We start from the raw sequence: 27,242 nt of genomic DNA, 5'->3' as shown, positions 1-27,242 counted from the left end.
GCCGGAAAGAGCATGTGGTGTTGGCTCAGGCCTTCTACTCCATGAGGGTGTAGTTCCACCAGGGCGGGTGGGAGCACGAGATCACAATCCGGTGCGACGGTGACGGAGATGATGCGGCGGAGCTAGCAAGGGTGCGTGGATCGGAAGCGGGTGATGCGCGTGTGGTGGCTGCGATGGAACTTGATCACTTCTATTGCTACTGGGGACATGATCACTTCTACTGCTGTCATGGCTCAAACTTTTGTTGTTGCTAGGGACATGATCACTCCCGTTGCTCCTTCACAGGATATGCGAATGTTGTTATTCCTCGCCTGCCATCTTAAGGAAGAAGACCCAATGTGGTCATCCCCAACTCTCCTTGCCAACCCATAGGTGAACGACTCACTTACCAGCATGCATCTTGAAGGATGGAGTCTGAGAGAAGCTTATATTTCCAAAGGACCGGACGCAAAAAGCGTCAGTATTCGATAGGCTAGCACTTTCTGATGATACTACGATTACTATTCCTTCAACCAGAACGTCCTTAAGAGGAATAGTCGTTGTCGACTCCATGAAGGAAAGGTTGCTAGGTCTAAGGACAATAACATCCAAGAGCCCCAACTGTTCACTCCACACTTCTAACTCACAACTCTTTTGCTACATTAAAGTTCGTGAAGAAGAATGCGATGATTGTCGTTTTACGGTTGACGATAAAGATGAATCGACTAGAAGTTTTGAAGAAATGTCAAGAGACAATATTTCTAAAAGAATCTATAAGTCCTACAAAGCCATTAAGGGACGGATGGTAAAATTAGGAGATCAGAAATCTCGTAATAAAGTATGGGTACGAAAAAAATCCATCCTAATGACTAAAGGCTTACAAAATAAGAATGAAGCAGAAAATGTGGTAGTTCATACTGTTTGAATGGTTGGACACCAAGAGCTCGACTAATCAGAGGAGCAAGAGACACTAAACCAGATGCTTACTAGAGTTGCCGCTTGTAGAGAAAAGGGAGCAGCAAGACAAAATGAACCAAGGCCGTCTAATCTCCAAAGATTACCGGCGGACACGTCATTACCCGGCAATTCTCATGACGTGGACAAAGAAGATGAACCGATTTTCATGGCCAATGATCCAAAAGATGGCATGATTGCATCATTAAAAAGACAAATTGATGAAAAAAAAATAGAGATGTAATTAATCTCTATAAAAAATAGATGAAGTTATAGGGCTGCTGCTCAATGTGTTATCCAGCCTTAAACATTAACGAAACCAAATTGTGCCATAGTCAGATGAAGCGCGTCCAACTGTGTCCCAATCAATGAATACATTGCAGCCAGGTCAGATGACGCCTTCTGTCGTGTTGCAGCCAGCACCAGCAGAGCCACAAAACCACCAAGGCAATTTTCTTATAACGAAATAGGAGATCTGGGAGTTGATCTCATCGCAAATCAAACAAACAATTGATGAGGGAACTCCAAAACGAAAAAGCAGAGGACACCCATATCCTATAGAATACGATAGCATCTCATTTCCTTATGGATATATCGTCCCTAAATTCAAGACATTTTATGGAATAGGTAACCCTGATCAACACTTGGCAGACTTTAAAGTCACATGTGGAAATACTGAAGCCAATGGTGCACTTCTCTTGCGGCAATTTTCTCGAAGTCTTTTAGGAAAGGCATTTGTGTAGTATTATTCACTCGAAGATGAATATAACAAAACATGGGATGATATAGAGGAAGCCTTTAGAACTAAAGTTGCCATAGTTAGCGATAAGATTACAATAACTGACCTGGTCGCCACCAAAAGAAGAAAAGATGAATCGGTGTTAGAATACATCACACAGTGGCGAAAATTAAGCATCCGATGTGAACAACCTATCGAGTAGACCCAAGCTATTGGATTGCTCATGGGTAATATCAGCAAATGGATGGCTCCGTTTTTTTGTACCACCCAATGTACTATATTTCAGGATTTAATATTAAATGTTCCTAAATTAGAGAGGACAGTTCCATAGGCCCTGATGAACCTCCAAACCCAGAAGCCCAAATGGAAAAAAGGCAAGAAAGTTGAAGTAAAGGCTGAACACTTTAAGGTAACACGCACTAATATAGTGGAGAAGGGAAATAAAGCTATGACCACCACAACAGAGCGGGCATCCCCAAAGCCTGTATTGGGTGCGAATAACTTTAAGGGGCCCACTTTTGAAGAAAGAAAAAATAAAGCTTATCCTTTTAAAAGGGATAAGGTGAGAGATGCCTTAAAGAGCGGCCTTGAACCGCCAAAACCTAAAAAGCCAGAAGATATTGGGAGGACAAGTGACCCAAATTATTTCCTATATCATCGAATGATTAACCACCTTATTGAGGACTACCGGGTATTCAAAGATTAGGTAGAAAAATAATATAAAGCTGGTATGATCACCCTTTCTCAAGCTGTGCTTATTGATCTGTCAGTCGAAAGCGCAAATTTTGTGAATATAAAAGATGAAAACAATGAAGAAGGAGGTATATTTCCTCCTGAGTTTTGGAACATCTTCTTATAGAAGGAAACTCACAAAATGTTAAAATATCTGAACACGGTCCCTGGAATTATATAGAGAAGTCTGTTGTATCCAGAAGTTCAAACTTCCTTCTATGAAATAGCAACTAATCCCCCTACTTTGGAAAAGTGAAAAATAATTTTAAAGACGAGGATACGAAAATTCGTGGAACCCATTCAGCCTGAATACGAGAAGCGGGACATTGAGAAGTACATAGATTTCCTAGAGGAACATATGCAAGGTGAAGTGCCACCTATGACAATACGAGACTTCGTAGTAAAAGCATTAAAGGATGCAGAAAATAAAAAGAAGTCTCAAGAACTTGAAAATGAGGAGCTCTTTTGGCCCGAAACATGTAGGGTCATTTCAGTTAGAAGCACGATGATAATCTCCTAGACCATCGATGAAGGTACGATAGCCGAGATCAACTAGCACAAATTCCAGACATCATGACCTCCAATTTTGATAAGATCAATGAAAAATTATCAAATATGAAGATACAACAAAATATGATGCTCTCTATGATAATTGGAATTGAGACTAGGGTAGAGCAAGTACTAAAAATAACACATGTCCCTCAACAAAGAAAAACCAAATCAAGAGCTGACAATCTATGTCACGCCCCGCCCCGAAACCACTATTGATTTGGCACGATTCGGGCGCGGCGGGCGGACCGCCGAAGGGACAGTATCTCCCCTGTCCGCCCAAGGCTCACAACAAGAATGTGTACAAGAATTTCCCAGAAATTTAAATTCTAAACGTACACATTCAACGGGGCACAAATAGTGCCAGCAACTACAAAAGCAAGTAATCCACAGGAATGACATGTGAAATAAAGAGGGTACTTTGCTAACTATTACAATAGTTCATCCTTTTTCATTTACATCATTTTTTTTAAATGATTACATCATTCATCCAAAATACATAGCTCTCCAAATCCTCACCTACAATGAATCTCTCTCAATACATAGGTGTACTAATGCAAAAAGGAAAGCTACTATGCTACCACGGTCTCACTGATCGGGCGCGACGCCCTTGCCGCGGTCTTCTCTCGGCAAACCTGTACCTACCATTGGAAATAGAGTGGGGTGAGAACTATCTTCCATAGTTCTCAGTGGGCTCGGCCGCCGACTCTGCCGATCTCCCCACTAGGTCCAAGTGGGCACAAGCAACAACAGATAGATAGATAAATATCTGAAAGTTGTAAATGTAATAGTAAGAAAACTATGCTACTATGCCCATAATCATATGTAATGAATGCATGCATCATATAGCAAAGGTTTACTATCATGCTAACGAATTCGATCCATGTTTGAATAATAATGTTCAATGACATTGTTCACTGTTCTTTTACCCAATCTGTGGCGTAGCCCTTGGGTTCGCCAATAACTCACCTTTAAATCCCAAAGTGGGGAGGGAGCTCTAAGTGCACCCAAGCCCGGGACCGTCTGCGGACCTCTGTGTGGTCCGGACCTCCAAGTGGTCTTAATCGCCCGACACTCCGGAGTACTCGACGACAACCCCCTCCATGTGGGGATATGGATGGCTATACCACCCCAAAAGCAGACTGTGAACTAGATTTATCCTCTCCAAGTGAGGATGCCCTACAACTAGGGTCAATAACCCAATCAAATCCTCTCCAAGTGAGGATGCCCTACAACTAGGGTCAACAACCCAATCAAATCCTCTCCAAGTGAGGATGCCCTACAACTAGGGTCAATATCTCAATAACTCATCGACAACCTCTCCATGTGAGGGTACTTAGGTTTACTAAGTTCTTTATCCACAAGGCATTTTCTAAGGGATCCACCTATCTCTAGGTTCTCAAACCTCTAGTGTCATTTACACTACATTAATGCCACTCGTTATTATTTAACATTTGGATGCCACTCGTTTGTTTTTAACATTAAACACCACTTTCTATGTCGGGTTCATCTATTTTCTTTCGCATCATAGGATCAGCGTTCCAACCCAATCCTCACCTATCTAAGTTACCAAGCGTTCCAAGTACACTAGGTTATCAATTAGAAAGCATAAGGAATGGAGCTACTATGCAACCCTACAATGCAACATGTAAGAGATGAGATTAAATGCAATCTAAGACATAGAAAGGAGTTCGAAAGCTTCGGGATGGCACCCCACATCTTTTACCAATGTAGAGGCTTTAGAAATGATCCTCGGCGAACTTTACGAAAAGGCTTTAGCCTTCCTTGGTGCAAGACAAAGCTAAATCGGCCGTATTTTGCCGATAGCTCCCAATCCACTAGTCGAATCGCGAAATTGACTTCGCCCCCGCGTTTTTTGACCTACCAATTAGGTTTACGAGGCATCAAATGAGATCAATCTCATACTTTACCAAAAACCCCATTTTGGGTGCCCTAGGGTTCTCATCTTGCCATTTGCAACTTGGAACCCTAACTCTAGCTTTGATCCACCAACAATGGTACTAGGGGTCCATTTGACCCAATTTCCAAAGCTCAACACTCAAAAACCCTAAGTTCTACAAGTTAGGGTTTGTAGCTTACCTCTTGAGCTACACCAATAGAGAGGAGAGAAAGAGAGGAAGATGCTCAAAGCCTTCTCCTTGATCTCCTTCTTCTTCTCCACCTTCTTCTCCTTCTTCTTTTCCCTTTTCTTTTTTTCCTCCTTCTCTTCTTCCTTTTCTTTCTAGAGAGAGAGAGCAAGAGAGTGTGAGAGAGGAAAAGAGATGAGGGGATGAGAATGAGAGGGAGAGAGGGTAATTTCCCATATGCACCCCTCATATGATGGCCATTTTGCGTTTAAACCCTTCCACTTTTCCATCCTTGCACTGCTTTCACTGGGCAGAATTCGCGCTGAGGGACCGGTCTCCCAGACTTGGGACTAGTCCCCGAGAGCCTCTCTCGGGCGCACGCGTTTGGGAACCGATCTCTCCCGGGGAGACCGATCCTCGGGAGACCGATTCCTCTCTCAGAGACCGGTTCCCGAGAGCTGAATCTTCGGGACTTAGCCAAATTTCGGCATTTCTCGCTAGGACCACGTTCGGGGACCGGTCCCTCCCTGCCAGGGACCGGTTGCATCAAACAACCCCGCTACACCCAGCCGATAGAACCGGTCTCTCACATCCAGAGACCGGTCCCCGAGAGTAATATCAGCCCAATGATGCAGTTTGCATCATTTGCTCTCGTGGACTCAACTCCAAGGCACTTTTTGTGCTTTGGACATCTTTAACTTCCCCAAAGGGTATTCTCTCGACAAATAGTCGATCCTGGACGAAGTACAACTCTCGGATTTCGAGAATTCACTTCCTTACAATCTAGAAGTGTTTGAGCCCCAAATTGAGATGCCAACACAAAACATCCGAGGTGAAGTTGCGTGCCAAGCTTCACCCAAGGTGCCTCAAAGAGATGGTGGGAAAGCCTTGACTATCCAGAATGAAGGCCCGAAATTATATTCCTATCACTATAAATAGGGGTATGACCCGAGAAATAATATAACTGCATCCGATATTAAACACGCAACTCAAGGAACTTCGAAATTAGTGCCATCTATTGGTGAAAACATAAGGAAGGATATTGCCCACATTTTGGGTATCTCAACCATTGTCACAATAATTGTAAGAAAATATCAGAAGATAAATCATATGTCAAGGAAACATACTGTGTTATCACAATATTAGACGACATCTCTAAAGATTTCACAATGAAAAAGAGGCAAGGTAAACTGCCAATTGTGATGACCACAAAGGATGATGGCATATGAGATCTATATGAAACTCTAAGCCTATATATCCAATGGAATGAAAAAATTGGACGGGATAGAACCTTGCTTGCTTGGTGTTGGCATTCGGTTAAATCGAATCGGGTGCGCCCATGATCAGGCTCGATCCGATTGTTATTATGTTATCTAATTAGATTAGAATTAATCTCGCTTTCAAATTGGAAAGCTAATTAGAGATAAATTCTAATCATATTAGGATAACAATTAATAACCGATTTGGCCTTATCTCTTACGCTATTAGAATTTTGGAATCCCTTATAAATATGCGGGCGATCCCACATAACATAATGTACGGAACAAAAAGAAAAAGAGAATAAGAAATAAAAAGAGAGAAACCACATCCTCCATTAACCTATTATTTTAGAGTGACTTGAACGGTGGATTTGCGATTGTGCTCGTTTGTAGTTCGATTCACCGCGAGTTCGGAGCGTTAGAAGACCTTCAAGGACGATTCAAGGACACGTGAACCAACCTCTACGATCCGGGCCCATCGCGTTCTAGCGCGAATTGCTTCCGCAAAAAGGTACGAACGAATACTTCCGCTGCTTTCTACATTGGTATCAGAGCCTTTTTAGGTTGATTTCGTGCCCTAGATCAACTTTTTACGAGATTACATGCGTTAAATTAAATCTATCATGTTTTAAATTTTTTTTCCTTGCATGTATGTGAACGTTAATGCCGGATTTTTCAAAAGTCGATATCTTTGCTTGATTTCTTCACATCTTAAAGCACCTACGTTGTAGATTAGATCTACAAAGTTTGATTTAATTTGGTTTTGTATTTTTTGAGAAAAACAAAACCCTAAATCGGAACTTTGGGGGTGGCTTATTTGATGTGCGATGCATATTCCATTGTGAAAATTGCATGATTTGGAAGAGCTCCTCGCAATCTTTCCATCGATATGTTTTTTGCATGAATCGGAGTTTTAAATCTCAAGTTATGTGCTATCTTTAAAAAAAAAAAAAAAATTTGCTGTTCCGGTGGATTATCCACGCGGCTTCCGAGCCCTGGGGGCGCACGGTCGGCGCGGCGGGCCGCGCGCAGCCCGCGGCGCGCAAGGCCACGCGCGGCTGTGCAGGCCACGCAGGCCGCGGGCGCGCAGGCCGCAGGACCCGACGCGGAACACGCAGGCCGCAGCGGGCCTCTCACAGCGCGCGGGCCCGCAGGCCGCTGGTCAGCGGAATAGCTAAAGCGCTTCGGCCGTGCGGGCCACGCGACGGGCCGGGGGCGCGCAGGCCACGCGGTCGGCAGGCCGCACGTTCGCGCGCGCGAGCCGCGGTCCGCAGACGCCGCGGGCCACTCGCAGGCCGGGGGGGCTTCTTGAGCGGCGCGGGCCGCCGCGGGCCTTGCGACAGCGCGGCCGCCGGGGCCTCTCTCCGCCGAGCTTTCGCTGCGCGCTTGAGCAAGCCACGCGGGGCACGCGCGCATCACGGCCACCGCAAACACGCCTGCTGCCGCGCGCCAAACGCGGGCCATTTGTCATCGGGCCGCCGCGCATACTCGGGCCTCGCCCTGCCCGCGCGCAAGCGCACAGCAACCAAGAGACCGCGCAGGCCGCGCTCGCCGCGGCCCCGTGGGACGAAATTGGCCGCCCCGGGCTCCGCCCTGGCGCGCGCGAGGCTGAGCGTAAGGCCTTGCTCGGGCCTCGGCAAGCGGGCCCGCGGGCCTGTCAGAAATTCGTCTTAGGTCCGCTTTCTTTTTTTTTTTCCTTCGTTTTGCTGCACAATTTTTTTTATAAATTGTTTAAGCGAATTCGAAGTTTAATTATGGCTTTTCTGATATATTATGCATTTTATTAAAAATGTTTCAATATGGCTTTTGTGATATAGATAATGCACTGCATTTTTTTATGATGAATAATTAATAATGCCTTTTAGATGTATGGAATAAATGTATCTTTAGGCATATATATTTTATTGCCATGCCTATCATAGTGGGAAGTCCTTTATTTGGTAAGTAATTATATGCTTTATCCAAATATTTTGTGCCTCTTAATTCAAGTATTTAAAATTTTTTGACATATGCGGTCGTGATGCTGATTATGAGCATAGCCGAAATTTTCTTTTACGCATTCTATGTTAATTTTTTTAATTTATTTAATTAGAGATGCGCAAAATGAAAAATATGCATCGTGTACTAATGTTAAATATCCTTTCTGCGCATTGCATGAACAAAGTGAGATTTAATGGCCTCCAAGCAAATTGTTGCTGATTTAAACAAGGGCGAGAAATTGGATGGTGACAATTATGATATTTGGCACCGTAAAATTCAATATGTTCTCGCCGAGCAAGAGGTACTGAAAAACTTGAGTAATAAAATGGACGTACCCACAGAGGGCACCAGTGCTCAGGCTCGCCGAGATATGGAAGCCTATAATAATTAGCTCAAAAAGGATCGTATTGCTCGCATCACGTTGCTGAGCAGTATGCAGAATGATCTTTTGTGCGAGTGTGAGCAGTATCCGACTGCGTATGACATGTGGGAGGCTCTCAAAGCAAAATTTGGTGCAACTTCGGCTACAAGGTTGCGCAGTCTGACTATGCGGTTTGACAGTTATAAGAAACGTGCCGATCAAACTATGAAACAGCACGTGAGAACAATGTCAAACATGATTCGCGAGTTAAAGTCGGCTGGCAGCATCTTGACTGATGAGCAGCAGATCCAAGCTATGATTCGCTCCCTTCCTAATTTGTGGGAACATATGTGAGTAAGTTTGACCCATAATGACAATATCAGAACTTTTGAGGATGTTGCACGGCATTTGGAGTTGGAGAAGGAGCGCCTTGAAGCTGTTAAAACTCCAACTGCCAATGTTGCTGAGTCAAACTTTCGCAGGACATCTGGGTTCAAGCGAAAGAGGACAACCGAGGCTCAAAATCGTAGCGGATCCGCGCCTAAGAACGCGAAAAGCACTAAAAGAAAGAGAAGCAAACGAGGTGGCAAGAAGGACAAGTCAAAGATGACTTGTTTCAATTGTAATCAGCTGGGACACTTCGCTCGTGATTACACTGAGCCGAAGAAGACTCAGGAGCAACAGACCACGTAGCGAGGGATCGAATAGGATTCGTCGAGTACTGTCGTGTGCCTGCTGGGAGCAGAAAAGTATACATGGGGAACGATTCAAGTGTCGATGTGTTAGGCGTTGGCACATACAAGTTGATCATGCAAGGTGGTCAAACTTTATACTTACATAATGTACTTTATGCTCCAGGAATTCGGCGGAACTTGTTTTCTATTCTTGCTATGCTACAGTTAGGCTTTTCTTTTCGTTTTGAGAGTGATATAGTTAAGATTCATCTTGAAACTATTTATTATGGAAGAGGTTTCATGTCAAATGATTTTATGGTTTTGGATATTGATTATAATATTAATAATAGTGATTCTTTTTTTCTGCTATCTTCTGTTGAGAATGATCACAATGTTTCAATTAAATGGCATGCAAGTTTTAGTCATAATGGGCAGGATAGAATGACTAGATTAGTTAGAGACGGGCTATTGAGCTCGCTTACATGTGAACATTGTTTAGCGGGAAAAGCGGCCCGAAAACTATTTAATAAAGTTTATAGGGCAGAAATTTCTTTACAATTGATCCATTCTGACAATTGTGGCCCAATGAGTGTGAGGGCAAGACATGGTGCTTTTTTACTTCATCATATTTATAGATGACCATACGCGCTTCGGTCATATTTATCTGATCTCCCATAAGTCTGAAGTATTGGATTGTTTTAGACATTATATAAATGAGGTTGAGAATTAGTTAGATATGAAAATTAAAACCTTAAGAATTGATCGAGGCCGCGAGTATCTGTCTGAACAATTCAAGAAATTGTGTGATGAAAAGAAAATAATCAGACAGCTGACAATTCCTGGCACTCCGTAGCAAAATGGTGTAGCGTAGAGAAGAAATCGCACATTGCTTGACATGGTTAGGTCAATGATGGCGCAAGCAAATTTGCCCATATCTTTTTGGGGAGACGCATTGTTAACTGCTGTCTACATTCTTAATCGTGTACCCTCCAAAATAGTTCCTTCCACCCCTTATGAATTATGAACATGCAGAAAACCAAATTTGGAGCACCTGCGTCCTTGGGGTTCGGTAGCTTATGTACACAACACTTCTCACAAGTATGGAAAGTTAGGTCCTAGAGGAAAGAAGTGTATCTTTATAAGATATCCTGAACACTCTAAGGGATATGTGTTCATCAGAAAGCAGCCAGATGAAAGTTTGACTGAGATTGAGTCACGAGATGTTGAATTCCTCGAAGAGGATTTTCCTTATAGAAGTGAGGTTCGAAATGAAATTGAGTTCCATGAGATGGATGACTCTAGTATTGGCGCTTCTATTCGCTCAGTTGAGGCAGAGGAGGCAACTCCGATATCTCCTGGGGATAGTGGGAGCGACTTACCTTTAGAAAAAGGAGCCTCAACTTCGTAGGAGCACACGTGTGGGAGTTTTCTGTCGTCGGTTTGAGATTGAGGGGGAAGCTTTTATGGTTGCTGCACATGATGATGAGCCTGAATCTTTCCAAGAGGCTCTCTCATTACCTACTCATAAGGAAGGGTTGGATGCAATGATGGAGGAAATAGAATCGATGAAGTCAAATCATGTCTCAGACTTAGTTGACTTGCCGCCATGGCGCAAAACAATCGGGAATAAATGGGTTCTCAAGATTAAGCGCAAGGCAGACGGTTCGCTCGATAGGTACAAGGCTCGCCTGGTAGCAAAGAGTTTTACCCAACGAGAAGGCGTTGATTACGAGGAAACCTTTTCTCCTGTCGTAAGTTTGCTTCGATCCGCCTAATCTTGGCCATTGTCGCATATTTGGATTTGGAACTTTACCAAATGGACGTTAAGATTACATTTCTCAATGGAGAACTGGATGAGGAGATCTATATGGATCAGCCTGCTGACTTCTCTGTAAAGGGTGAGGAGTATAAAGTTTGTAAGCTCCGACGATTCATTTATGGATTGAAGCAGTCCTCCAGACAGTGGTATATTCGATTTCATCGAGCCATCACTGAAGATGGCTTTATGATGATTGAGGAAGATCACTGTGTGTATGTTAAACGGTCCAAAGGATTTTTTCTAATCCTTTCCTTATATGTTGATGATATACTATTGGCCGGAAATAATAAGGAGATGATTGTCGCCACTCAGACGTGGCTGTCCTCTAATTTTGAAATGAAGGACATGGGTGAAGCGAATTATGTGCTCGGAGTTAAGATCTTACGAGATCGTTCAAAGAAACTTTTAGGTCTGTCTCAAGAGACTTACCTAAGAAAAATTTTAGAACGATTTCAGATGCACAATTGCAAACCCATTGACACTCCTATTGCTAAAGGTGAGAGTTTGAACATTAAACAGTGCCCTAAAATTTCTGAAAAGAAGGATGAGATGAATTGAATTCCATTTGCTAAGGCAGTCGGGAGCCTGATGTATGCTATGATGTGTACTTGGCCTGATATACGCTATACCGTGGGGTTGGTTAGCCATTTTCCGTCCAATCTGGGATTGGACCACTCGAAAGCAGTGGCGCAGAAGAAACTAATCCTGGAACACATATCTACGAGTCGCGTGGTTGCAGATTCTCTAACTAAGCCTGTTGTTAGAGAATTATTTTTTGGCTTATGTTAAAGCTCTTGGACTTCGTAGGATTTGATTGTGTAGACAGTCGATTATTTTTGGTTACTTAATTACAATTTATTATTTTGGCAAAGATATTTGGTAAGATTAGTACACTTGCATATATTTCCTATATTGTTGTTGAACGAATTTGATAGTATGTCGCAGGTAGATTGGCCCTTTCACATGGGCAATCATTATTTTTGACGCTGTAGAGAGCGAGCGAACATTGAGGCATTAATGGAAGCCGCCTTGGTTCGCACCAAGATGAGGTCATTAATGAGACCACATACGAATAGTCCCACGATTCGTATGGCCTGTATATTAAGAGCCGGATGTGAGCTCACCGTTTGGCGCTTGAGATAGCGAGCAAATGGAGAACTCAGGCTAGACACTCCGGGAGTGATTGAGCTAAGATCCGTATGACATTGAGAAAGACACACGCTTATTTGGATTCTCTGTCATAGCATGTATTTCATACTACATGTGCTGGGCAACAAAATAAAGAAGATGAGTGAATAGATCCCTGCTTCCTCATCGTGTGAATTCTCACGTGCATTATTTTGAGAAGGTGTCCGATATATGTTAGATGCCCTTAGTGACTTCTGACTATGTCATTAAGTGAAAGAATTGATGTTGCTACTTTGGCATGTTTCCTACGGCTATGAGTGATGCGGCTTTACGGGGCATTGCTGGGAAAACAATCAGTTCTCAACTCGGTGGCACGAGGGCTGAAGGAAGACTCGTTGAATTACATTCAGACACTTTGACTCATTGTCGACAGGTTGTGTCGCTTCAGTATAGCGAAACAATCATGAGTACAATGTCATAATGTGCGCAATTGAGGTTAGCATGGCTCTTTGAGGGATTAGAGATGCTGAACCTGATGTAATTCAATGGTCTAGGGCATCACAAGTCTAATATTATATTTTTGAGGGTTGATGTCTCTATGCTGGCCGTATGTGGTTTCTAGTATAGAGCTCCCAAAATGCAGGTTACCTCGGCGGTCGCACTGTTCATTTTTCTGTATGAATAGAATTAATAGTGGTGTAATATTGAGGAAGTGGTTACGATGGCATCGATCCCATCATGTCCGAGTGGGAGATGTTGGCATTTGGTTAAATCGAATCGGGTGCGCCCATGATTGGGCTCGATCCGATGATTATTATGTTATCTAATTGGATTAGAATTAATCTCGCTTTCAAATTGGAAAGCTAATTAGAGATAAATTCTAATCATATTAGGATAACAATTAATAATCGATTTGGCCTTATCTCTTACGCTATTAGGATTTTGGAATCCCTTATAAATATGCGGACGATCCCACATAACATAATGTACGGAACAAAAAGAAAAAGAGAATAAGAAATAAAAAGAGAGAAACCACATCCTCCATTAACCTATTATTCTAGAGGGACTTGAACGGTGGATTTTTGCGATCGTGCTCGTTTATAGTTCGATCCACCGCGAGTTCGGAGCGTTAGAAGACCTTCAAGGACGATTCAAGGACACGTGAACCAACCTCTACGATCCGGGCTCATCGCGTTCTAGCGCGAATCGCTTCCGCAAAAAAGTACGAACGAATACTTCCGCTGCTTTCTACACTTGGAGTCGAGTGCGAATTAAAAATCCTGCGCTTAGAAGTGCGATCTCTGAAGAGGAACCTGGACTGTGTGGCTGCCGGTGTAAAAAGTCTTAGCACTCAAATGAAAGCCATACTGAATATGCTACAATCTCTGAGCTCTAAAAAGCCTCGGGTTGAGACTTGTTTAATGATTTACAGCGGTACTCAAGAAAAACTTAGAAGATTATTTTTACATATTTGAGGAAACTGAAATATTTTCATTTTTCGCTGATTTTGACAGAAAACGAAAATTCAAGCTGTACAAATTTTTTTTAATTCATTTTTTTTCCACCAAACCAAACAAATGTGAATTTTCTTTTTCTTTTCAACCAAACAAATGTAAATAAAAAATTATTTTTTTCCTACAAACCAATAATGCAAAATGTAAAACATTTTTTCCACCAAAATATTTTTTTCTATGGAAAACTATTTTTCATGATTTTACATACAACCAAACACCATTGTAGATTTTAATAAATGTGGATTAGAAACTGAGATTAATTTCCTAGGTTTATTTCATTATAAAAATCTAACATAACAGGAATATAATTCTCATGATATCTTAAAATTCTTTTTTTTTTTATGAATTATGATTTCTGTGGACTAAAATATTCATTTCTAGTTTGATTTTTATTACCCTATTCCGCGTAAAAAGATATATAATATTATACTCTACATATAATGTTATCTCGCAAATTTATTGATATAGCCAAATTATTCTCAGTTGAATAAAATATGAGAATGATATAATACTAGATATTCTACATAATACACAAAATAAAAGTATTCCAGCAATATCGCAATTCTATTCTAGGATAATAATTTCGAAAGAATTAATTTTCAGCTGAAATCTTAAATTCTATGAACCAAACAAGCCTTAAAAGAGGTTTGGAGGTTTTTTTTTTTTTTTTTTATACTANGAGGTTTTTTGGTTTTTTTTTTTTTTTTTTAATACTAACATCATCTCAATATATAAATCTTAATTAGTCTATCTTCATATTTCTATGTGTTTGTGTTTCTATATCATTTTTTCTGAGATTTTATCATAATTAATCCTTCGAATGCTTACAATAATTAATGTCTTTTCGTCACATTTAGTGGATTTTTAATTGGTTTAAAAATTATTATGATGTGGATTTAGTTTAGATTGATTTGAGGACTTTAAATGTCCAAAGAGTGTTTTTGTTGTTTGAATTAGACGTTTCAGCCGAAAATTTTGACAATTTGAAACTTGGACTGTCTATAATTGTAACTGCCCTTTACAAATTGACAGGTCGAAACTTGAAAGAGAACTTCAACTGTTGAAATTTTGCACTGATTAGGATAGTAGCTCTATGTTTTCTATTTGATTTTGAGAGGGACCCTTAGGGCTTGTTATCGATCTTTGCTTTTCGGTTTTGGTTTGGACACACATTCATATAATCTAGCATTTCAAGTGAGCAGGACTTTCATCTCTCAGAGTTGCACATGGAAGAATAATACTTGAACCTTTTCTGTTAACTGTGTTTACAAAATAACTAATTACCATGCATTAATTACCATGCGAATTCCGATGAACTACATGTGTCTACTTCAATTAAATAGAAGAATAGTCGTTGATTCTTGATACCCTAAATGTGAAATATGCTTGTTGTGCCTCATCATCATGTTCCTTCTTGTATATTATTAGATCGACAATCGTGTAGATATAAGTAGAGACCTTCATTAGCTCTGCATATGTAAGACGCAGCAAATTGTATTCCAGAGTATGTTTACTGAGAACAATCTGATCCCAAGTCACTCAACTGACCCCGCAAAAAGAAAAAGGTTCCTTAAAGTGTTATAAAGCCAATATCAAACTGTATTATTATGTGCATTAATTACCTCGATTCAGCACATCAGAAAAAGCTTTACTTTGAACACAAATTAATTTACAACTTGTTAGAAAATTGCGTACNACATGCACCGCAAGGACCCGAATGGCTAGGGACCAAGTGTATGTACAGTCAAACTACAGTAACCTCATTGTGAATAGCCGAGGCACCGCAGGTCAAAGGACCAGTCACACTACTGCAACAATTGAGTAAGTCACTGACGAGTGAGTAGACATCCAAGTGACTTCTCGCGTTGGTCACGCTCGGTACCCTTGTTCTCTAACAACCACCTGCATATTCGCTTCAGTGTCCCCACACTGTCGACTCGAAACTCGTCTACCCAAAAGGGAAGCGACCTATGCACCAATCTCACCGGATCAATCACCGTCCCCGTGATGATCCATTGATCGGGAGCATTTAGGAATTAACTACCAATGACACATGTCTCAAATTCTCAACTCTTGAGAATATATGTCATCATCTTATTAATTCCTTGGACGATTCATGGATACATACACAACATGAATGGAAATATAAAAAATCCAAAGTTATTCATAATATTTAAAGTCAAATACAAATTTATGTCCGAGAAAGAATACATGTGTCCGCCTGGCTGGCTTCTAGGGCATACATCTAACAAACTAAGGCTATAAAACAAGCTTTATACTAAGGCAATAGCTTCTCCAGTGTGAAGCGCTAATAAGATCTTAGAATCCTACTCACTGATGTTTGACGTAGTGGACCTGCTCACCCACTTGTGTGTAACGGAATTTGGCGACAAAGCTGCTGAATTGCTTGGCATTCCGGCATCATCCTTTACACCAACATCAAGCTCTTCATCCTCCCCCGCCTTGTTGGCCACACCTTCTATCGCTCTCAACACCTCAAGCACCTCCTTTATCGGCGGCCTCATGTCCCTGTCATGTTGCAAACACCTAAAGGCAAGCTCCGCCACCATGGTGATCATCTTCCTTATTACCCACTCAGAATCATAACCGAGAGTCGGGTCTACTAGCTGGGCCAATTCGCTCCGTTGGATCTTATTGATCGCCATGTTAGCAAGATTGATCTCGTTCCGGCACCTGCTAAGGTCCACTGCTTGCTTCGACGATATCAGCTCTGCCAAGACTACACCGAAACTGTAGACGTCGCTCTTGTCGGTGAGTTGGAAGCATGTGTGGTACTCTGGGTCCACGTAGCCCGGAGTGCCCTGCGGTGCAGTCGACACATGCGTCGCATTCGTTGGGAACAAACGCGACAGCCCAAAGTCGGCGACCTTTACGTGGAAACCGGCATCGAGAAGGATGTTGTTGGTTTTCACATCACGGTGCATGATGGGCGGCTCAACGGCATGTAGGTAGCCAAGGGCTTCAGCGGTCTCGATAGCAATTTGCATTCGTATTGGCCACGTTAACACTCGCTCGCAGGCACGAGCTCCATGCAGGTGGTCGGCTACGGTCCCGTTGGGCACGAACTCGTAGACGAGGAGAAGCTCGCGGCAGTGGCGGGAGGTGCAGCCATAGAGGCTGACAAGGTTTTGGTGGCGGAGAGGGGAGAGGATGTCGATCTCATTCATGAACTGCTCCACTCGCTTGTAGTTGTTCTCGTACAGGCGCTTTACAGCAACTATCCGACCGTCTCGTAGCTTTCCTGAATCAATAGAAAACTAATAGGGTTTTATATTTGGTCCGGCTTATAAAATAGCTTCTTTACTGCAACAAGCAATTGTTGCAGTGACTACAGCTGAAAAATGAACATGTTTAGTCTGAAAAGAAGCTACAGTTGAAAGCTTATGCTTCAGGTACAACAAAAAGTTGTAGTTGGCCTTTAATGAAAGATATGTTAAAATCATTTTGAATAGCTCTACTGACAGATGAAGTTTAATAAGCTCTGGCCAGGAAAAAAGGCTTTAAATGGATAGAAGAAATCAGAATTTGTAGTATAAGTTAAAGAAAGAATGCTAGTACATATGAATTATGGGGACCTTTAAATCAGGAGCCTCACTATTTAGTCCTTTAATCCAAGTATTTAGCATTTTTTTTTTCTAGTACCTTTGTAGACAGTGCCAAAGCCACCGTCGCCGAGTTCTTGGGAGGGAGAGAATCCATCGGTGGCCTCGTCGAGCTCAGCATAGGAGAAGATGTGGGTCTTATAATCTGCACTACATAATTGAGTGTCAACATAGTGTGTTTCAAAGCGCGAGTCTCTGACGAGGTGAATGGAGGAGGGAGAGTGATTTTTCGTTCTTCTTCGCTTGCAGAGCAAAATGCATAGGATAGATATTAACACGCCTGCTGCTGCACCCCCTGAAGCACCTATTTGATTAGGAAGCAGAATGTGAGTAGAAAACACGGAAACATGAAATAAAAGTGTTAAGTACTGGTTTAGAAGCTTTTCTGTCTAATTTACTGAAACTGTTTGCTATAAACAGTTCTTGCTACTTGCGCAGTTTGATAAGCCATCTGAAGCTGAATTCTATTCTTATCTTGATTGATCTACTTGCATAATTGGAACAAATAAACTCTAGGAAGCAATAAATGAATAATAAAGGAAGTGAAATCCAAAGCATCTAGAAGCTACCATACTTGATTGATCTAGTTGAATAATCTGCTATATATATAAAAAAAAAAAAACCAAGGGGAAAATTGTAGAAGGACAACCTAAACTGTAGCACTTTTATAAACAGGCATCAAGTTTTTCAATTTTGGTAATTAGACCTCCTAAGTTTTATCAAATCATTCCATACCCCTCTCCGCAATTAAAGTTACTAATTACATAGCTATTTTACTCATATGTCGTGTACATAATTTTGAGACTTCAAAATATAAAAAAAATTATTTTTTGCTTACAAATTTAAAAATTAAGTATGAGAATTAAACAATTGGGTAATCCAACGTTCAATTTTTCTTTTAATGTAAGAATTAAAAAAATAAATTGTTTATATTTTGAACTTTATAAGATTACACGCAAGATATACGATCAAAATAGATGCATAATTAGTAACTTCAGTTGAAGAAAGGAGTCAATTGAAGTATTTGATTGTCAAAACTACAGGTTCAGGCTTATGTTTGCAAGAGAGCTGAAGTTCAAGAGGTCCCTATACATTTTTCCCACAGAAAAAAAAGGAAAAAAAAAACAGATAGGAGAGTTGGGGAAAAAATGTTACCTATTATAACCCATTTTTCCGACTTCTTCCTTCCTGCAACAGCATATAACAAAACCAATTAAGAATGCTTATGTTGATGCTTACCACTTTCGTTAAGAACAGCATAATAATTTGATTCATACCAAGCATATTAGTTTGATGTGTGAAGAAGAAAAGGCTTACAGAATCAGCAAAATAGGCAAAGAACTGAAAGGCAGAAATAAACTCAGCTACTGTGAGTACCTTTTCCATCATCTTGGCACTGCTTAGTGCATTGGCATGGGGAGTCCAAGTCTCCTGGATCGCCGCCTGTAGTACAGCTACTGCCAGCAGTTATGTTGCAGCCGAAACAATCTGGATAAAGATCCCAGTTGTGAGAGAAACCGCCGGAGAGCAGAGAAATGTTGCCCTTATTGCTACCTTCATATTCTCCGCCAAATGACAATTCCCAAGTAAACCAGAGGTCTCCCAAACCCGAACAGTAAGTAGGAAGATCATTCTCACGACGGTGTTGTGAATTTTGGGGGAGGAAGAGTGTGTAATTCTTGCACGAAACACGACCCAAAGAGTCGCCGAAAATATTTTGATTGTAGTCGCTCTCTATCTCATCGCAACTGAACGAAGTTAACGTCTTCTTTGTACTCAATGTAAGTTGGGTGAGATTAATAGCAGGGATGGGGTGCGTAAAATTGTAAAGGAAAACACAATCAGATTCCCAAGAATAAGAGTTGAGGTTGAAATCATGAACTGCAATTGTTCTACTTGGGAGCGAAATATTTCTAACAGCGTACACAAATCCGGTGTTATAAAATTGGATCACAGGTGAATCATTCTGACAGTAGATGTAATGAACTTCGCGGCAACCTGGATTAACGGCGGAGTTTGTAGTGAAGAAAGGAGAGCTAACATTCCAGGTGTAATTTCCGCATGAGAATTGGGTTGGAGGGCACGATAAAGGATGAGCCGAGTTTCCAGAAAAGATGCTGCAGAAGAGGAGGAGGAGGAGGAGGATGAAGAGCAAGTATACTGTAGTACTACACATCGGAATGAATTACAGTGGACTCATGCATACATCACTCACTACCCCTTTATAAATAAATTGCTCTTGAAGAGAGAGAAAGAAGGAGCGTACGTAATATTATATATATATATATATAATATATATATGCTGTAGGGAAATTGAAAACGCTTTTGCTTGCAAGACTTAGTAATTGACCTTGACTAATTGAATTCCCAGGGGCCTAATAATTAAGTGGCGAATTGGGATTGGCCCACTCCCCCTCAAAATCATGGTCTACCACTGAAAGTCTTTTGTGGCCAGTTGAATTGGAATGCTTTGGAGAGGAGTGCTATAATTCGTCAAAATCCTCCCCTCAGTGCCTTTTTAGATGTACTATTATTTTATTTAGTGGGTTAATTTTATAAAGATTTCTACAAATATAGTGAATTATAAATACATTTCTATAAAGTTTACCTTTCATTTGTTGTCTCTACAAAAGTCTTAATATTTTTAAATATGTCTTTTTAATTTATTACCGTTAAAATACTGTCTATTTTTAAGTGAAATGACTTTTTTACAATCACAAATATGTCCCTTTAAAAATTCCAACTATTAATTAAAGAGGGTAAAAAAGTTAATTCATCTCATTAACTAACCAGTATTAAGTATTTAACCTATGGTTAACTAAATTTTTTTAACGGATTCTAATTGTAAGGGATATGTTTAAAAACATTAGAATTTTTAAAGGAACAACATATGAAAGTGAAACTTGATAGAGATATATTTGCAATTCACTATATTTGCAGGAATTTATATGCAATTAATCCTTTCGTTTAATATTTTTCTTCTTCTTATTTAAGGAACATGGAGTGATCTGTAAATAAGGAGTGTAATAGATGTCTCTTTTAGGCTATGTTCGGATCCTTAATTTGCCTTAAAAAATTTGTACATTTAATTGATGGCGAGCGTGGTTAACTATTTAGAATGAAGTATCATATTTGAACTTTTGGTCAATTTTTCAGAATAAAATAAATCACATCGTAAATGAAATATACTATTGTTGATGCCAAAATTAAAATTAACACGCCGACCTAACCCACATATGAGCTAAGAACACGTGGTACACCAAGAGTCGGCAACAGGGCGCTTGAAAATCAAGAACGTTTAGGCGGGAACGGTTGAGAAGTGAGGTGTAACTTTCTCGATGGGGCGTAACTTCCATGAGGAGTGGGCGTAACTTTCACGATCATGGTTACAAACACTCCCCCCACTATTTTCAACCAACAAATAATGTGGGTTGATATTACTATAATAGTAATTTCGAAGCCTACAATAGGAATTTTTCTCTCCCCTAAACGAGAAGACCACCGCATTTTCATATCTTTCCTTTCCTGCATTTATTGCTTTCTAGGAGTAGTCTAAATGTAATCTTTTCTTTTTTCGCATTTACTGCTTTCCTAGGAGTAGCTTTTAAGTAGAACCCTGGAGTCTATCTGCCCCACGAGCATCACTCTGTTGTAAATTACATATTTACAGAGTTTGTATGCCCTTCGGGCACACTCTGTTATATATATACCAGCCGATCAGTTACTGTGTACTTCTTCTATTCGGCTCTTCTGCCGACATTGATCCCTGCACAGTTCGTACATTTGGCTCATCCAGCTGCTGGAACCGATTCAAAAGTAGAGGTTTTCGAACTCCGCTAATCTGATCCCTCATCAGCCGAATGGCTTGATCTGTCGAAGGGCGCAAACTTCGAGGGTCACTATCCGCAGCCGTTCCTCACCTCGACGCGCTCCTCGAGGAGGATCTTTAACCGGGTCAAGGGTCGAGGAATTCGGCTACTAATAATTTTTGGCACCCCCGGTGGGACACTTGTCCAGGTAAATTTGTATTTTTATTTAATACAAACTATGGTTGATGACAATATCATGAATCTCCGCAATCGAGTTGTTCCTCGAACATCCGGGAACGACCAAATCAGTAATACTGAAAACGCTGATGAGCGTCGTTGTGCAGTATTACCAGCAGAAAATGAAATTAGTGGACAATCAGCTTATCAATAGCCGAGTCTAACTCAGGCACTCGGCCAGATGACCCGAGTCCTGCAAACTGTAGATCAAAATATCAATCAAAGTACCGCTCGACTAGACATGGTGCTGGCTGCCATCACGGCCTACAATAAAAATATTGTTCGAATCAGACAGTTATTTACCCAAAACGAGGAACCTTATGGGGGGCAACAGGGGCATCTAAATGTGCCGGTGCAATAAAATTCCGTCACGCCAGCGGTCTTACAAGCGCAACCGCAAATGGCACATATCCAAGCTGCTTATAGGTCGGTGAATATAAACACCGGCTCGCAGTCGGAGATTACATCGGGTTTACCTTCTTTACCAGCTTACCAGCCCCAAAACGTGGGCGTAAGGGCTGGGGGGCAAGGCCTCAACAGGTTGCAGGAACTCAACTCTGTAATGCAAAATTACGGACCGCCTTCAGGGCCGAATGTGGTTCTGGCCCCAGTTCCTACTTCGGTAGAAACAAATAATGAGTTATACGCTCAAATAGAAGAGGCGATTCGGAACACATTTGGTATGGCGGCAAGGTCGGCAGTGCGGCTTGTATTTAGATCCCCATACCCCGCAAACATCGACGTGGAGCATCTGTATCCGGCAAACTGGAAAATGCCGAAGTTCGATAAGTTCTCGGGCGATGAGACCGAGAATACGGTCGAGCATATAGCCTGGTTCACAGCCTAATGTAAAGAAGCGGCCGCTGACTCATTTTTGAAACTACGATTATTTAACACGTCGTTAACTAAAACGGCGTGGTATACAAGTTTACCAGCCAATTCCGTCCGAGATTGGGACGAATTGGAAAGAAAATTCCATGAGCAATTCTATAGGTCGGAGTCACAATTATCGGTCGCCGACTTGGCTTTATACCAACAAAAGTCAGGTAAAACGGTCGAAGAGTTTTTGAACCGTTTCAAAATAGCCAAAACCTAGTGCTTTATGAGAATGCAGGAATCAGAGTTCGCCAAAATGGAGTTAAATGGTCTGCATTTTGAGATAAAAGACCATTTTGAAGATAAGTATTTTTCTAACATATTTGATCTAGGTGTTAGAGTTGCCCAATATGAGCAATTCCGGAAAGAAAGTAAGGACGATCGGCTGCAATGGAACCGATATAAAAATCAAAGCAAAGGCAAAGAGAAATTCTTGATAGAAGAACAGTCGGTTCCAGAAGAGCCGAGCCAATCGAGTGAAAGTGAAGAATCGGCTGATGAAGCCGAGATATATGCGGCTGGTAAAGAGCCGCTTTCTTCAAGGAGAAATTCTTGATAGAAGAACATTCGGTTCAAGAAGAGCCCCAATCGAGTAAAAGTAAAGAATCGGCTAATGAAGCCGAGGTATATGCGGCTGGGATGATAAAGAGTTGTTTTCTTTAAGCCGATCAAAACCAGCGAAACTAAAGCTTGGGTCTCGGCTGTGTTATTGAACAGTCGATTTGGCACCAATAGTCACCGAATGTTCATTTGAAAGACTAATGGAGGGGCATTGTTGATGCCAAAATTAAAATTAACATGCCGACTTAACCCACATATGAGCTAAGGACACGTGGTACACCAAGAGTCTGCAACAGGGAGCCTGAAAATCAAGAATGTTTAGGCAGGAACGGTTGAAAAGTCGGGTTTAACTTCCACGATGGGGCGTAACTTCCATGAGGAGTGGGCATAACTTCCACGATCATGGTTACAACCACTCCCCCCACTACTTTCAACCAACAAATAATGTGGGTTGATATTACTATAAATAGTAATTTCGATGCCTGCAATAGGGGTCTTTCTCTCCCCTGAACGAGAAGACTACCGCATTTTCATATCTTTCCTTTCCTATATTTATTGCTTTCTAGGAGTAGTCTAAATGTAATCTTTTTTTTTTCGCATTTACTGATTTCCTAGGAGCAGCTTTTAAGTAGAACCATGGAGTCTGTCTGCCCCACGGGCATCACTTTGTTGTAAACTACATATTTGCAGAGTCTGTATGCCTTTCGGGCACACTCTGTTTTATTAATAAATATATATAGGTATTTAGCTCTTTCAGCCGACCAGTTACTGTATACTTCTTTTATTCGGCTCTTCTGCCGACATTGATCCCTGCACAGTTCGTACATTTGGCTCATCCAACCGAACCGATTCAAAAGTAGAGGTTTTCGAACTTGGCTGATCCGATCCCTCATCAGCCGAATCGCTTGATCTGTCGAAGGGCGCAAACTTCGAGGGTCACATCCGCAGCCATTCCTCACCCCGACGTGCTCCCCGAGGAGGATTTTTGACCGGGTCAAGGGTCAGGGAATTCGGCTACCAACAACTATCTTAGTAAATTATGAATGGCAAGTGGCAAATTATGTTGATGCTTCTGGATTTTAGTCATATAATACAATTCTTAAAGCGCACAAAATTCTCAGTGTTAACTCATTCACATAATATGGCAATAGAATTATGGGAATGATCAAAAGTGAAGCGAGTGGGAATAATAAATTTTAAGAAAAACTTCAATTAGTCCCCCTATGATTTTATTGTATTTTCAGTTTGCTACTCTATAATTTCAATAATTTTGCTTTTCTATTTGTAGTTTTCAATTTCTATCACATTAACAATTTATCAGCATTTGAGATACTAAAGTCCTAAAATTTATGAAGCATAAAATATTAAAGTGATACATTTTATGAACCACATGATAGAGAACCGTGACATTTACTCGTCTATTTTTTTCACATAGCCAACCCCAAAATATAACGCTTTACTAGCCGATAGTTAATAAATTTTAGCATTTCAATCTTTACAGGGAAATAAAGACAAAATTAGAAAGTATGTATGTTAAACCAGAGAGGGGCTATTTAATGTTAACCTAAATTTTTTTCTTGTCATTGGTCTGTTTAGTTTTCCATCAAAAAAATCATAAATTCATGTGGTATTTTAAATTTCAGGTGTGAACAGATTAAAATTTTTCTATATTATCTATGTTAACAAGTCATAGGCAAAGAATTAATTCTTAGGATGCCTAGCCTGCGGGGACAAACTTTCCAAAGTCAAGATGACTAAGCAGTGCGTTGATTAGTTTTTGTGCCAGAAAAAACAAAGTAGGATGAATGAAATTAATGGCCTCGTTTGATCCCAATATTATATTATGTTTGTTTCACTGAAAATAGAGAGAGAGGTTGAAGTAATTTTTATCTATAAAATATTTATTTTTGTTGTTTAATTCATCATAACTTTACGGTCAGTCGAAACTCAAACTACTCAAAATATCATAATTGACTTCAATCCATCACAACCCGAAGCCAATTAGGCGGAAAAGAAATAAGAAATTTTTTTAAAAAAAATAATTAATCCATCTCTTAAATTTTCAGTTTTTGTGTTATTCACTTTCTGTCGTATAGATAGTAAAGCTGGAGGAATTTCCACTCCATAACTATACAAACAAATAGCAAGAATAAAATAATTTTTGCCTGAATGTTTTTTTTATTTTGAGAAATAGGTAGCACGCTACCCGCTTCGTTTATTTCATTTAGAAATAAACTTAACTAGAAATGTGAATCAACTAGGGTTCGAACTTGGGTCTCGGGTACCAACCACCAAGCCCTTTGCCACTTGCTCTAGGGACGGTAGGTATTTTTTCTGCCTGAATGTTAATTCACCGAAAGTCTACTTCAATTTATTTACGATAGCGAGAGTCACAGACAAGTAGGGACATCAATGGGTACGGATGTATGAAATTTTATTCGAATTTGAATTCGAATTCGAATGGTACAGATTTATCTGATGCTAAACGGATATAGTTACGGATACAAATATAAAACACGAAAATCCAACGGATTGGGATTTTGGTAGAGATTTTGTCCGACCCCAACCCGAATCCGAATCGGACCCGAACCCGAATTGATAATATATATATAAAGTCAAAACTTAAAACTATATCTAAATTTAGGTATCAAACTTATATTAAAATTTAATTTTAAAAGTTAAATTTAAATTTTGAATCCACTTTTTAATTTTAAATTTAATCCAAATTTGGATTGGCAATTTGAGCTTCAAATTTAAATTTAAATTTAAATATGATTTCACAATTCAGATACAAGTTCAAACTCAACATTTATAACTATTTTCAATGCAAAGATCAAGGTTATATTAAAATTTCAATTTCAAATCTAGATTCCAAATTCGAGTTTGGAATTGCAATTTAACCAAAATTTAAAGTTAGATATATAAATTAAATTTTAAATAATTCTCATTAAATTTTAAAAATAAAGTGTTGATGTGGAAATGAAATTCTCCACCCCTTATACCCAAGGCAAGCTTTTACAGGGGTAAAAATGGTTCGGATATTATTCAAAATTATATGTATCCATATCCGCTATTATTCGAATCCGGATAGTTTCTATCTGGATCCGTCCGGATACGGATGTGGATAAGGTTTTAGAGGGGCAAAATCTCAATATATCCAATAAAATCAGATCCGTATTCGGATATCCGGATTTTTAGTAATAGATAAGAGTCAGGGTTAACGTATATTGTGAAAAAATGAAGTAATTATTTTTTTTATTTTTCGTTTATCCATCGTGAGTTTTCTATTAAATTTGTATATTTTATTGGTGAAAAATAAAGATAAGTAATAAGGTTAAAAAGTAAAATAATTTTTTTTATATTTTGTGTTTAATTTTTGCATGCATATTAGGGTGCGTTTGGTTCGCATTATAAAAGATTACTAGGAATAAAAGATATCCGAGAATCTTATTACTATTCATCCTATTACTAAGAATGTGGAATTCCTGTGTTTGGTTCACACAGTAATATTAATTAGCCATGTTATTTAATATTACAAAAATTATACAATTAATTTATTTATTTATTTAATTAATTTTAGATAATGTTACCAAAAGTTTCAACATCTTTTTAGAAAAAAGGGAGAGAGAGTATAAGTTAGAGAGAGAGAGCATAATTAAAAAAATAGAAAGAAAAATATAGTCGAAATTAGAGGGAGTGAGAGAGTTGAAATTTTAGAAAGAGAGAGAGAGAGAAAACTTAGTTTAGAGAGAGAAAAAAAAGTTGAATTTTAGAGAGAAAAATAAGTTTAGAGAGAGATATAAAGTTAGAGTGTAAAGAAAAATAATATCAATTAGCCGGCGGGTAGGAAGAAAGAAAGAGATTAGACATATTATGATTACCCCAATCCATTAATATGAGGATACCCACCCTCCCTCAAGAGAATGAGATTAGTACTTTGGGGTGAATCTTATTCCCAAGTGAATTCAATATTACCAACTAGATTACTTAGTGCGTTTAGCCAAACACCGTCATATTTTTTTATTCCCATTACTAGGAATCTTTAAAAGATAGCGCAAACCAAACGCACCCTTAGTGTATATTAGTATCGGAATAGTATACACATAAATATCCGAACCATATTCGAATCTGAGAAAAGATTTGACCATATTCGAATCTAATTTTAGCAGATATAGTAACAAAATTTTAACATCCGATATATATCCATATCCGAATTCGTATCCGAAAAAATATGGATGTGGATATCCTATATCCGATCATATCCGATCCGTTTTCACCCCTAAGCTTTTAAGATTCCTGCTGCAGCGGAGTAGTCAATTTATCTTCCTAAAATATTTTATCAATAGTCAATAATATATATA

At 39.9% G+C, this 27,242-nt stretch overlaps 1 protein-coding gene across 1 annotated transcript; it reads right to left on the bottom strand.

The window, feature by feature from the left end:
* Window positions 15,983-19,625, bottom strand: LOC109717215 (LEAF RUST 10 DISEASE-RESISTANCE LOCUS RECEPTOR-LIKE PROTEIN KINASE-like 1.1). Its single transcript, XM_020242885.1, has 4 exons — window positions 18,776-19,625; window positions 18,554-18,586; window positions 17,439-17,702; window positions 15,983-17,037 (listed from the first exon to the last, which is right to left on the bottom strand). Exons 1-4 carry the CDS (start codon window positions 19,572-19,574, stop codon window positions 16,103-16,105), a joined length of 2,031 nt encoding a protein of 676 aa, XP_020098474.1. The 5' UTR covers window positions 19,575-19,625; the 3' UTR covers window positions 15,983-16,102.

This window comes from Ananas comosus, linkage group 11 (assembly GCF_001540865.1).
Source record: "Ananas comosus cultivar F153 linkage group 11, ASM154086v1, whole genome shotgun sequence".
Classification (NCBI taxonomy): domain Eukaryota; kingdom Viridiplantae; phylum Streptophyta; class Magnoliopsida; order Poales; family Bromeliaceae; genus Ananas; species Ananas comosus.
This window is presented reverse-complemented; position numbering and strand designations above follow the sequence as displayed.